The sequence below is a fragment of the Nicotiana attenuata genome, unplaced genomic scaffold (assembly GCF_001879085.1).
Source record: "Nicotiana attenuata strain UT unplaced genomic scaffold, NIATTr2, whole genome shotgun sequence".
Taxonomy (NCBI): domain Eukaryota; kingdom Viridiplantae; phylum Streptophyta; class Magnoliopsida; order Solanales; family Solanaceae; genus Nicotiana; species Nicotiana attenuata.
The window spans coordinates 379,285-390,840 of NW_017670379.1; the positions used below are offsets into that span (position 1 = coordinate 379,285).

Here is an 11,556-nt window from a genome sequence, read left to right on the forward strand (position 1 = left end):
TACACTATCACCTTGGACCCCAACAAATAAGCTCGGAACTTCTCAAAGGCATAAACAATGGCAAGAAGCTCTTGCTCAGTTACCGTGTAATTCATTTGCGCCCCATTGAGTGTCTTGCTTGCGTAATAGACCGGGTGAAGAACTTTGTTGTGACGTTGGCCAAGCATTGCTCCAATAGCTACACCACTAGTGTCACACATGAGCTCAAAAGGAAGAGACCAATCGGGTGTGGCAATAATAGGTGCCATGGTGAGCCTTAGCTTCAATTCCTCAAAAGCTTTGAGGCATTTCTCATCAAACACAAATTTGGTGTCTTTTTCAAGGAGCTTGCACATAGGGTTTGCAATTTTGGAAAAATCCTTGATGAACCGGCTATAAAATCCGGCATGCCCTAAGAAACATCGAACACCTTTGACGGAAGTGGGTGGACGAAGCTTGGAAATAATCTCGATCTTAGCTCGGTCAACCTCAATGCCATGTTTGGAAATTCTATGCCCCAATACGATGCCTTCATCCACCATGAAATGGCATTTCTCCCAATTTAGCACAAGGTTAAGCACTTGTCTCATATTCTTAAGACAATGCTCAAAAGAATCACCTACTACCGAGAAGTCATCCATGAAGACCTCTAGAAAATCCTCCACCATGTCGGAGAAAATGGACATCATGCACCTTTGAAAAGTAGCCGGAGCATTGCACAAACCAAATGGCATCCGACTAAAGGCAAAAGTTCCATAGGGACAAGTGAATGTTGTTTTCTCTTGATCCTCCAATGCGATGTTGATTTGGTTGTAGCCGGAATATCCGTCAAGGATACAATAGAATGACCTTCCCGCTAGCCGATCAAGCATTTGATCAATAAAAGGCATAGGGTAATGGTCTTTGCATGTGGCACTGTTGAGCTTCTGATAATCCATACACACCCTCCAACCGGTTACCGTTCTTGTTGGGATGTGCTCGTTTTTATCATTTTCAATTATGGTCATGCCTCCCTTTTTCGGCACACGTTGCACCGGGCTCACCCACGAACTATCGGAAATGGGGTCGACAACCCCGGCATCCAACCACTTGATGATTTCTTTCTTTACCACCTCTTGCATTGACGGGTTCAACCGTCATTGATGTTCCACACTTGGCTTCGTGTCGCTCTCCAATTGGATCTTGTGTTCACAAATTCCCGCGGGAATCCCTCGGATATCCGCAATTGTTCACAATGGCTTGCCTATGCTCCTTCAAGACCTCCAACAATTGTTTCACCTGCACATCATTTAACAAAGACGAAACAATTATGGGTAAAGTATCATTAGAGCCAAGAAATTTATACCTTAGGTGCGGGGGAAGTGGCTTGAGCTCTAGTTGTGGCGGCTCAATGATTGATGGCTTTGCGGGAGGTGTGGCTCTATTCTCCAAGTCAAGCGAAAGCATTGCCGGAGTATAAGTGTATGATCCAAGACCCTCCAATGCATTTACCGACTCAATGTACCCATCCATGGCTTCAACATCAAAGTTAACCAAGATAGCCGCCAATGCCTCACCAAGGCATTGTTCTTCCATTTTCATTTCGACGGCACCTTCTACCTCATCAACAACATCTATCACTGAAATGCATTCATACTCATGGGGTAGTTTCATACCCTTGCTCGCTTGAAATGTGACTTCTTCATCATTCACCCGGAATTTAATTTCATTCCTCTCCGAATCCATGAGTGCCCTTCCCGTGGCTAGGAATGGTCTCCCCTAAATGATAGCAATTTCTTTATCAACCGCACAGTCAAGAATTACAAAATCGGCGGGCAAATGAAACTTCCCCACTTTTACAAGTACATCGTCGAGAATTCCCACCGGGCCTTTGATTGACCGATCGGCCATTTGCAATCTCATACTAGTGGGTCTTGGCATACCTAACCCCGCTTGCTTATAGATGGCAAGAGGCATTAAGTTGATGCTAGCCCCATTATCACATAAGGCTCTTGCAAAATCGCGTGAACCGATGGTGCAAGGAATGGTGAAAGCTCCCGGGTCTTCTTTCTTTTGGACTTTGGTTGTGGCAATAATAGAGCTAACCCGGTGAGTCATGCTTACTACCTCATTCTTTGCGGTCTTCTTTTTGGTGATCAAATCCTTTAAATATTTGGCAAACCCCGGCATCTCTTGAAAAGCCTCCACAAATGGAATATTCACCGTTAATTGCTTGAGGATGTCGTAGAATTTTTCAAGTTTGCTATCATCAATCTTTCTCGCGAGCCTTTGAGGAAATGGGGGAGGAGGTCTAGGAATAGGTGGAAGAGCTTTTGGTGTCTCTTTCACTTTTTCCTTCACCTCTTCCCGGTTCTCTTTTTGCACATTCGACTCTTCCGGAATCTTTTCAACCTCGACAACACTTGGCTCTTCAACCTTAACTCTTTGTTCGGACTCATCTGCTTCAACCGTTTTTTCACCCTCTCCGTGTAGCACTTTCCCACTCCTAGTAGTGATTGCCATGATGTGAGAAGTTGGGCCACTCCCACTACCTCTTGGATTTGCAACCGTGTCACTAGGGAGTGTTCCCTTTTGTTTTGGATTTTGCTCTTTGGAGAGGTTTCTCATTTGCATCTCCAATTTTTGGATGGGGGCGGTATGAGATCCAACAACCTCGGTCATGTTCCTCATTGAAGTATCGGATTTTCCTTGATTTTGCAACACTCGCTCGAGCATAGCTTCCAACTTAGATTCACTAGAAGACCCTTGGTTCGAATATTGACCCTTTGGAGGAACATTGGGGTTTGAACTCCGGTTGGAAAAGTTGTTGCTGTTGTTCCAATTCCCTTGGTTTGAGCCACCTTGGTCATGTCGCCATTGTTGGTTGCCTTGCCCTTGCGGGTTCGGCCTCCATTGACTTTGCTGCCCCTGACCCTGATAATATTGTCGTTGATACTCTCCTTGAGAGTTGTTGATGTAATTAGCTTCATCAAACTCTTCATTGGAGATAGGTTGCACATCCTCGACTACATTCGCCTTTTCTGTTTGATTTTTCGTGAGCATTTTTGTCAACACATTTACATTTGTGGCCAACCCTGCAATTATTTGGTCCCTCTCTTGATTCTCCTTGATCAATTTGGTCAAGGAAGGAGAACCATATGCAACTCCGCCTGAAGTATCCTCAGAATGCCAAGCTTGATTGTGTTTTGCCATCTTGTCAAGTATTTGTGTAACTCTTGCAAATGACTCTTCCATAAAAGATCCGTCCGCTGCATTCTTCGCTATAGCTTGGTTCATAGGATCCAAACCCATATAAAATTTCTCTAGCAAGATGGACTCTGGAAAATCATGATTGGGAGACCTCACCAAATACAATTTGAATCGATCCCATGCCTCATATAAGTGTTCCCCTGGTTGTTGCTTGAAGAAGAAAATCTTGTCTCGAAGCTCGGACTTCTTGCTCTGTGGGAACCACTTTGCTAGAAATGCCCGGACAAGTTTAGGCCAAGACCGGATGGAATTTGGTGGCAAGTTTTGAAGCCACTTCCCTGCGTCTCCAGCTAGTGAGTACTTGACGACCCTCAACCTTATTTGAGACATTGTTCTGCTTACGCATAGCACACACTCCCAAGAAATTCCTAAGATGTTGTAGTGGATCATCATCAGTAGAATTCCTGAAAAACCCTTCCGCTTTGAGCATTAGGATTAGACCATGTTCCACTTTGAAAGTTGAGGCACCAACAGCCGGAGGTACAATAGCATTTGTATCGTCAATATACTCATCTATGTCCGCAAGGGGTTTTCATCCATTTCTTCCTCGTAGTCAGACATGTTTTCCTATCAACACCAAGCAAAGCAAGCGAAGAGTGATGGAATAGAATAAGACGTAAAGTAAAGCACACACTAAATAGTAATTTCAAAACCGTATTCCCCGGCAACGGCGCCAAAATTTGATACGCTCAAATTACACTTTTAAGAAATAGTGTAAGGCGGTCGATGTCAAATATAATAACCCAACAAGGTTGGGGTCAAATCCCACAGGGAATAGGTGTGAAAAGGTTACTTGAATAGTGTGTTGCTCGACTAAAGTCGTAATTCTATTCAGTTAACGGTAACAAGAATATGAATTAATAATAACAAGAGTATGGATTGAGTTTGTTTTGAAGTAACAACTAGTTGGAAAATTTAGAGTGTAATTAATTGGATTAAAGCAACCAAGGTTGTGTCCCCTTTAATGAAGTGTAATGCTATCGGTGTTAATATGATATATTTCTAATGGAAGGTCCTTTTGATATGCAATTGATGTCTAGGTGACTACCCAATATTTCCTAATAGGTGAGTAGTATTTCCTCTTTATAATTTTCCCAAATATAAAAGAGTTGCAATTAATAACAATCAATATATGCCAAATAAGACCCACTTATTCCTAGGCGATCTTATTAAACAAGGTTTAAAGCCTTGAGTCTTTGCTATTTACTTCTACCAAATTCTAAGCCACTTTCCCAAGCAAAGAAAGAATTTAATGGCACTTGTTAATGTTTGCAACCACCAACAATAAATGAAGAATGAGAAGTAAATAAATATCAACCAACCATTATATATATATATATATATTCAATGTTAAACACCCATTTAGGGTCCACAACCTTAGCATTTAAAGTTAGCTACTCATGCTAAAATACAAAAACAAGAGAATATTAATTGCCATAAAGCTTACAAAGTGAAGATTCTTGACCCAAAAAATGCCAAAAGTGAAGAATATTTAAGTCTTGGAATGTAGCTCAAAAACTAGACAAGATGAGCCCATAAAAATATCATAAAGCTATTTATAGTGGACTAAAAATCGGGACAGAAAACGGACAAAAATACCCCTTCAGGTCAGAAATGCGACCGCATTCTTGTCGCATAAGTGAAATGCGGTTCGCATTTTGGACGTCCCCATCGCAGACTGAAACCCTAATTTTCAGATCTTCATCGCATTCCAGATCTGCGGTTCGCATTGTAGAAATGCGATCGCATTTTGCATCGCACATTCGTCCTTCAGCAACCTTCATGGTTGGTTTGCGGTCCACTTTACGGCTCACAGACAGGTTCTGCGGTCGCATAATGGACCGCATTCTTGACTTGAGATTTGCCCAGAACTCTGTTTTTGTCTGCGATATGAGTGTCGATTATGCGGCTCGCAGATGTTATCTGTGATCGCATAATGCGTCGCAGAACCGCATTTTTACTACATTTTGCTCTTTTCTTGTCTTTTTGCATTCATTTCCATGCTCTTGGGTCCTTAGTCCTTATGTACTGTAAAAACATCAAAATTACATAAGTAAAGGAGGTAATTGCATTAAAACAAGCTAAAATCTAAGCAACTAGTATTGAAATGTGCCGAAATTCCCCGGCACATCAGTCATACAAGGGAGAAGTGCTACAAGTTACATGGATATCCTCAAGGCAGTTCCTATAATAACCAAAACTTCAATCGTAACAATGCCAATGCTCATCCCTACAATCAAGGGAACAACTAGAACCACAAGTTCAACAGAGGAAAAGGATCTGTGGCTAATGTACATGGAACTCCAGCTGACATGATTCATGAGAATGGAAATGAACAAGAACTACAAGATGATAATCAGAACGTCAATCTAACAAAGGAGCAATATGGGTAGATAATGACCTTGCTACAACATTTTCAAGTAGGATATGCAGGAGGTTCCACTAGCAACATTAATGCCACTAGTGGCAGTGCCAATTTTGCAGGTATTGTTGTCTGTACTTCTTCTATTGATTTTGAAAAACCTTCATGCAAATATTTTGAATCAAAGGCTGATCTTTGGATTATAGACTCAGGAGCATCCAACCATATGACTTTTAACCGACATGCACTCACCAATATCACCAAATTACCCTATCCCTTATTGATAAGTCTACCAAATGGATACAGAGTAAAGGTTCTTGAATTTGGAGATGTGATACTTTCTTCAGACATTGTTCTACATAGGGTCCTTCATGTCCCATCATTCAAGTATAACTTGATTTCTGTTCACTCCCTTGCAGTACACCTTAGATGTATTGTGTTTTTCAGTGATGCACTTTGTCTGTTGCAGGCCCCTTCAGTGAAGAGGCCTCAGGTGATTGGTAGTAGCAAAGACAGTCTGTACTATCTCTGTTCCAGATGTTTGAAGGGTAAAAGAACTGTCTTACCTTCTGTTGTTTCAACTTCCTATTGCAATTGTATTCCTGCCCCTCAATCTGTAAATAGTCATGAGTCTGTTAGTCATACTCATTCATGTCACACTCCTCAATCTGTAAATACTTCCATTTCAAGTAATAAGAACGAGCCTTCATATGTGTTTGATAAGTATGATGTAAATTCTCTGTGGCACAATAGGCTTGGTCATGTTCCTTTTGTTAAAATGAGAGGGATATCCTCAATCCCTGTAAAATTTACACCAGGACAACCATTTATCTGCCCTGTATGCCCTATGGCAAGACAAACTAGACTCCCATTTCCTCAAAGAACCAGCACTACCTCCAAATTATTTGAACTGGTGCACATAGATATATGGGGCCCTTAGCATGTAACCACCCATGATAATTACAAATATTTTCTCACACTAGTGGATGATTTTAGTAGATCCACTTGGACCCACCTGTTGAGCTGCAAGATTAATGCCCTACAGGCCTTAAAGGCTTTTGTGACCATGATTGAAAACCAATTCAATACATCCATAAAGACCATTAGATCTGATAATGGCTTGGAGTTCACCAGCCCTGAAGCCCTTTCATTCTACCAATCTAAAGGGATCATACATCAGAAAACATGTCCCTATACACCACAACAAAATGGTGTAGTGGAGAAAAAACATACATATCTTCTTGAAACTGCCAGGGCTCTCATGTTCCAGTCCAAACTCCCAACCAAATATTGGGGAGAATGCATCCTAACAGCCACTTATTTGATAAATAGGCTGCCAACCACTTACCTTAACAACAAATGCCCCTTTGAGTTGTTGTATCAAAAGAAGCCTCATTATTCTCACTTAAGAAGCTTTGGATGCTTATGCTATCCCACTTTACCCAAAATACACAGAGACAAATTTGAACCAAGAACTACTCCTCACATCTTTGTAGGATATCCATTTGGGACAAAAGGTTACAAGGTACTAAGCCTAGCCACCAGGAGAATTCACATCTCCAGAGATGTAATCTTCCATGAAAATGTTTTTCCATTCTCCTTAAGTTTTGAAAATGCTTCCTTTCCCGCTGTTCTTAGAACAGTCTCTTCTCCTAACTATGCTGAAGTTAGTAGTCAGGTTCTCCGTATGAATTTAGGACAAAGTCCTGTTAGTGTCACATCTCCAGAGATAGAGCACCACTCTGAGACATCTATTAATGATACACCTTCTCCAAACACCACTGACCCTCCATCCACAAATGATAACAACTTACAGCCTTCATCTACACATGTTCAGTCAGAAGCACCATTTTTAAGGAAATCCAGCAGAAGTCATCAAACTCCTGCCTACTTAAAAGACTATGTTTACCAACTACCCAGTAGTTCTGCTCAACTTTCCACTGTCACACAACATTTCACCCCTTCACTAAAAGCCCTATTTTCCAATCATCATCATATCACTCCTGATGCTCTATCTACTGAAAGTCAGCACTTGATGCAAAAATGTTTGCCATGATAGTGAGCCATCTTCATATGAAGAGGCAACCCTCAATCCTGCTTGGCAGGCAGCCATGAAACAGGAATTTGAGGCACTTCATGCCAACCATACTTGGGATTTGGTCCCTTTGCCAGCTGGCAAACAAGCAATAGGTTGTAAGTGGGTATATAAAATCAAACATAGGACTGATGGGAGCATTGAAGGGTTCAAAGCTAGGTTGGTAGTAAAAGGCTACACTCAGTAGGCTGGGATTGACTATACAGAAACTTTCTCCCATGTCATGAAAATGACTACTGTTAGAGTCCTAGTTATTGTAGCTGTTAAGAAGGGATGGGACATATTCCAATTGAATGTGAACAATGCCTTTCTCTATGGGGAATCACATGAGGAAGTCTATATGGAAGCCCCTCCTGGGCTTGTAGTGGATCAACACAGTTCAAGCAGAGTGGTGTGCAGACTGAACAAGTGACTGTATGGACTTAAACAGGCCAACAGACAGTGGTATGCCAAATTAACTGAAGCATTGTCCTCAAAAGGGTACCAACATTCTGAAAATGATCACTCCCTTTTCTGCAAGAAAACTCCCTCATCCATCATTTTTGTGGCTGTCTATGTTGATGATGTTATGATTACTGGAACTGATTCAGTAGAGATTGCAAGTTTGAAGGCTTTCCTGGATCAAATGTTCAAAATAAAGGATCTAGGTAGGCTTCACTACTTTTTGGGACTAGAAGTCTTAAATAAACCAGATGGCATCCTTATTTCTCAAAGGAAATTTACCTTGGAATTGTTGAAAGAATATCAGTGTTTTGACTACAACAGTGTTTCCTTACCCCTTGACCCTGCCATAAAGTGGAAAGCACAAGAAGGCAATCTCCTACCAGACCCTACATACTACAGGAAGTTAGTGGGAAAGCTCAACTTTCTCACCAATACTAGGTTGGATATAGCTTATAGTGTGTAGCTCCTAAGTCAGTTTATGCAAGCTCCAAGAGACACCCATTTGACAGCAGCATTTCATCTTCTCAGATACCTTAAGAAGGATCCTACTCTGGGTGTTTTCTTCTCCAACAATCCTGACTGCTCAATCAAGGCCTTTTGTGACTCAGATTGGGCAGCCTGCCCAGACTCTAGGAGGTCTGTCACTGGGTACATTGTTTTAGTGGGAGATAGCCCTATTAGCTGGAAGTCCAAGAAGCAGGAGACTGTTTCCTTATCCTCAGCTGAAGCAGAATATAGATCTCTCAGAAAAGTAGTTGGGGAATTGGTCTAGTTGAGCAGGCTGTTTGCAGAACTTACTGTTGCACAGTCAAATCCCATCCAGGTGTTTTGTGAAAAACAAACTGCTATACACATTGCTCATAATCCAGTGTTTTACGAAAGAACCAAGCACATTGAAGTTGATTGCCACTTTGTTAGGAACAAACTACAAGAAGGCCTCCACTCACAATCAGTTGGCTGATATCTTCACTAAGGCTCTCACAGGGGTCAAACATTCAGCTGTCCTAGGCAAGTTGGCTGTGAGGACCTCACTTCCAACTTGAGGGGGGGGGGGGTATGAGTATAGTTATTATTGTTAATAGATTCATTCATTATTGTATTGTGTAACATAATTTCTAGTTAGTTGTTAGCTTAGTGGTTAGCCTAGTCAAATTAGTTAATAAGCATTTAGTTTAGTCAACATGTATATATTCTTGTTCAATTAGTGGAATGAGGTGGGAGTTCACATTTTCAGGAAAATATCTCGGCTCCTCCACTCTCTCTTCTTCCTATCTTCTCTCAGAATGTACTAGTAGACTCCATGGGAGCTCCATCCATCTGAGCTCGCATGCACTCTTGTTAAGGTCCACAATATGGAGGAGTCAGGCCAGACTCCAGCCTATGTATTAAAAATATAACTAAACCTTGGCTTCCTTTGCATGATGTAAATTGGTATATAAACCATTCTAATGTGCAGTTGTTCCCAATAAAAAAACTTTGTTAGTGGAGGACTCCTTAAAATTTCCTACTTCTTAGAAGAGGGAATAACAGAGAGCTCTCCGTCAACATGCTTGCTTCCTCACGAGGGTAAATTGGTCATTTCATGCGTTATTATGCTTAAATTGTCTATTATGACCGTTTTTGCTGTTAACGTGTTCTGATCTGGAGTGGAGTCCAAAGCTACTTCGCTACCGTGTCACGATGTCAATCCCTACTGCGCTCTCTTGCTTAATCTATTTTCTCTCTCCTCACGTCAACGCTCAAGTTTTGTTAGTCCAAGGTAATTCGATAGTTCAAAAGTTAGTTTATTGATCTATGTTTTCGTACGACGAAGCTTCATCTCTGTTCTTGTGACTTTCTGATTTTGTGCTTTTCCTATGGCCTTTAATTCCTCCGTAAGTTTTTTTTTGCTTTAATATTTCACTTTGTTTTTTGAATGTTTATTGTCCTCAATCTCTCTCTGTTTCTCATCTTGTATCACCAGTGAATAAGCTTGCCCAATGGAAGGTAAGGGCGAGGACAACAAAATATTTTTCCTAACACCTATGAAAATGTCATTCAACCCCATCAAAAATTGCAGCAACCTTTCATCTTGATGTGCCTTAGAATTCTTCACCTTATATCCATATTCACATTCACAAACACATGTTGAGAAAGTTTTCAAGGCGTCAAGCTCATCCCATAAGCTTTTCATCTTAGTGAAATAGGTTGATACAGTAGAGCTACCTTGAACCACAACACTAAGTTCTTTTTGTAACTGAAATAACTTAGCTTCATTAGTTTGTCCAAATCTGTCTTCTAAATCACTCCACAGGTCCTTAGCACTTTGGGGGTAAAGAACACTCTCTCCTATTTCCATAGATAGAGAATTAAACAACCATGACAATACTATGTCATTACACCTTGCCCAAGTCCTTTGAAGTCCAGAATCAATTTGTGGAATAGTAAGAGTTCCATCAATAAAATCCAGCTTATTTTTTGCAGATAAAGCAATTATAGCTCTTCTCCATCCACCATAGCTTCTTCCATCAAAAACTGTGGACACAAGATTCATCCATGGATAATCCGAGGGATGAAGATAGTAGGGATGTGATGAATCAACCACTCCACTCACAACTGATGATGCTGGTACAACAGGGTCGGCTGTGGAAGTGGCTGAGGCTAGAGGATCTAGAGTCTGTCCAGTAGTGCTCATAGCTGAAGAGAAGAAAGCAAAAAGAGAGAAAAAAAATTGTGGTAGGATCGTGAATGGAGTAGTTCAAGCCTGCTCTGATACCATGAAGAAAATGAACAGAGAGTGAATATTGGAAAATTTTCTGTGTATATTTCTTTGTACAGTGTAGACTATATATACAAAAATAATAGAATCTAGTCTAAACAAACTTTGCCAAGTGATACGCTCAAATTACACTTTAATAAATAGTGTAAGGCGGTCAATGTCAAATATAATAACCCAACAAGGTTGGGGTCGAATCCCACAGGGAATAGGTGTGAAAAGGTTACTCAAATAGTGTGTTACTTGACTAAAGTCGTGATTATATTTAGTTAATGGTAACAAGAGTATGAAATGATATTGGTTTGAAGTAATGACTAATTGTAATGTTGAGAATGTAAATAATTTGATTAGAAACCAAGGTTGTGTTCCCTTTAATGAAGTGTAATGTTATCGGTGTTAATATGATATATTTCTAATGGAAGGTCCTTTTGATACGCAAATGATGTCTAAATGACTACCCAATTTTTTCCAATAGTTGGGTAGTATTTCCTCTTTATGATTTTTCCAAATATAAAAGAGTTGCAATTAATAACAATCAATATATGCCAAATAAAACCCACTTATTCGTAAGCGATCCTATTAAACAAGGTTTAAAGCCTTGAGTCTTTGATATTTACTTCTACCAAATTCTAACCCACTTTCCCAAGCAAAGCAAGAATTTTAATGGCACTT

At 40.6% G+C, this 11,556-nt stretch overlaps 3 protein-coding genes across 3 annotated transcripts; 1 reads left to right on the plus strand and 2 right to left on the minus strand.

Moving 5' to 3' along the window:
- Positions 1-1,737: 1,737 nt before the first annotated feature.
- LOC109238611 lies at positions 1,738-3,558 on the minus strand. The gene has a single exon (XM_019405100.1). The coding sequence runs from the start codon at positions 3,556-3,558 to the stop codon at positions 1,738-1,740; it is 1,821 nt and encodes a 606-aa protein (XP_019260645.1).
- Positions 3,559-5,624: 2,066 nt separating this feature from the next.
- On the plus strand, positions 5,625-7,646 carry LOC109238613. Its single transcript, XM_019405101.1, has 2 exons — positions 5,625-6,428; positions 6,636-7,646. The coding sequence occupies exons 1-2, from the start codon at positions 5,625-5,627 to the stop codon at positions 7,644-7,646; spliced, it is 1,815 nt and encodes a 604-aa protein (XP_019260646.1).
- Positions 7,647-10,020: 2,374 nt separating this feature from the next.
- On the minus strand, positions 10,021-10,803 carry LOC109238614. The gene has a single exon (XM_019405102.1). The coding sequence runs from the start codon at positions 10,801-10,803 to the stop codon at positions 10,021-10,023; it is 783 nt and encodes a 260-aa protein (XP_019260647.1).
- Between the last annotated feature and the right edge of the window lie 753 nt (positions 10,804-11,556).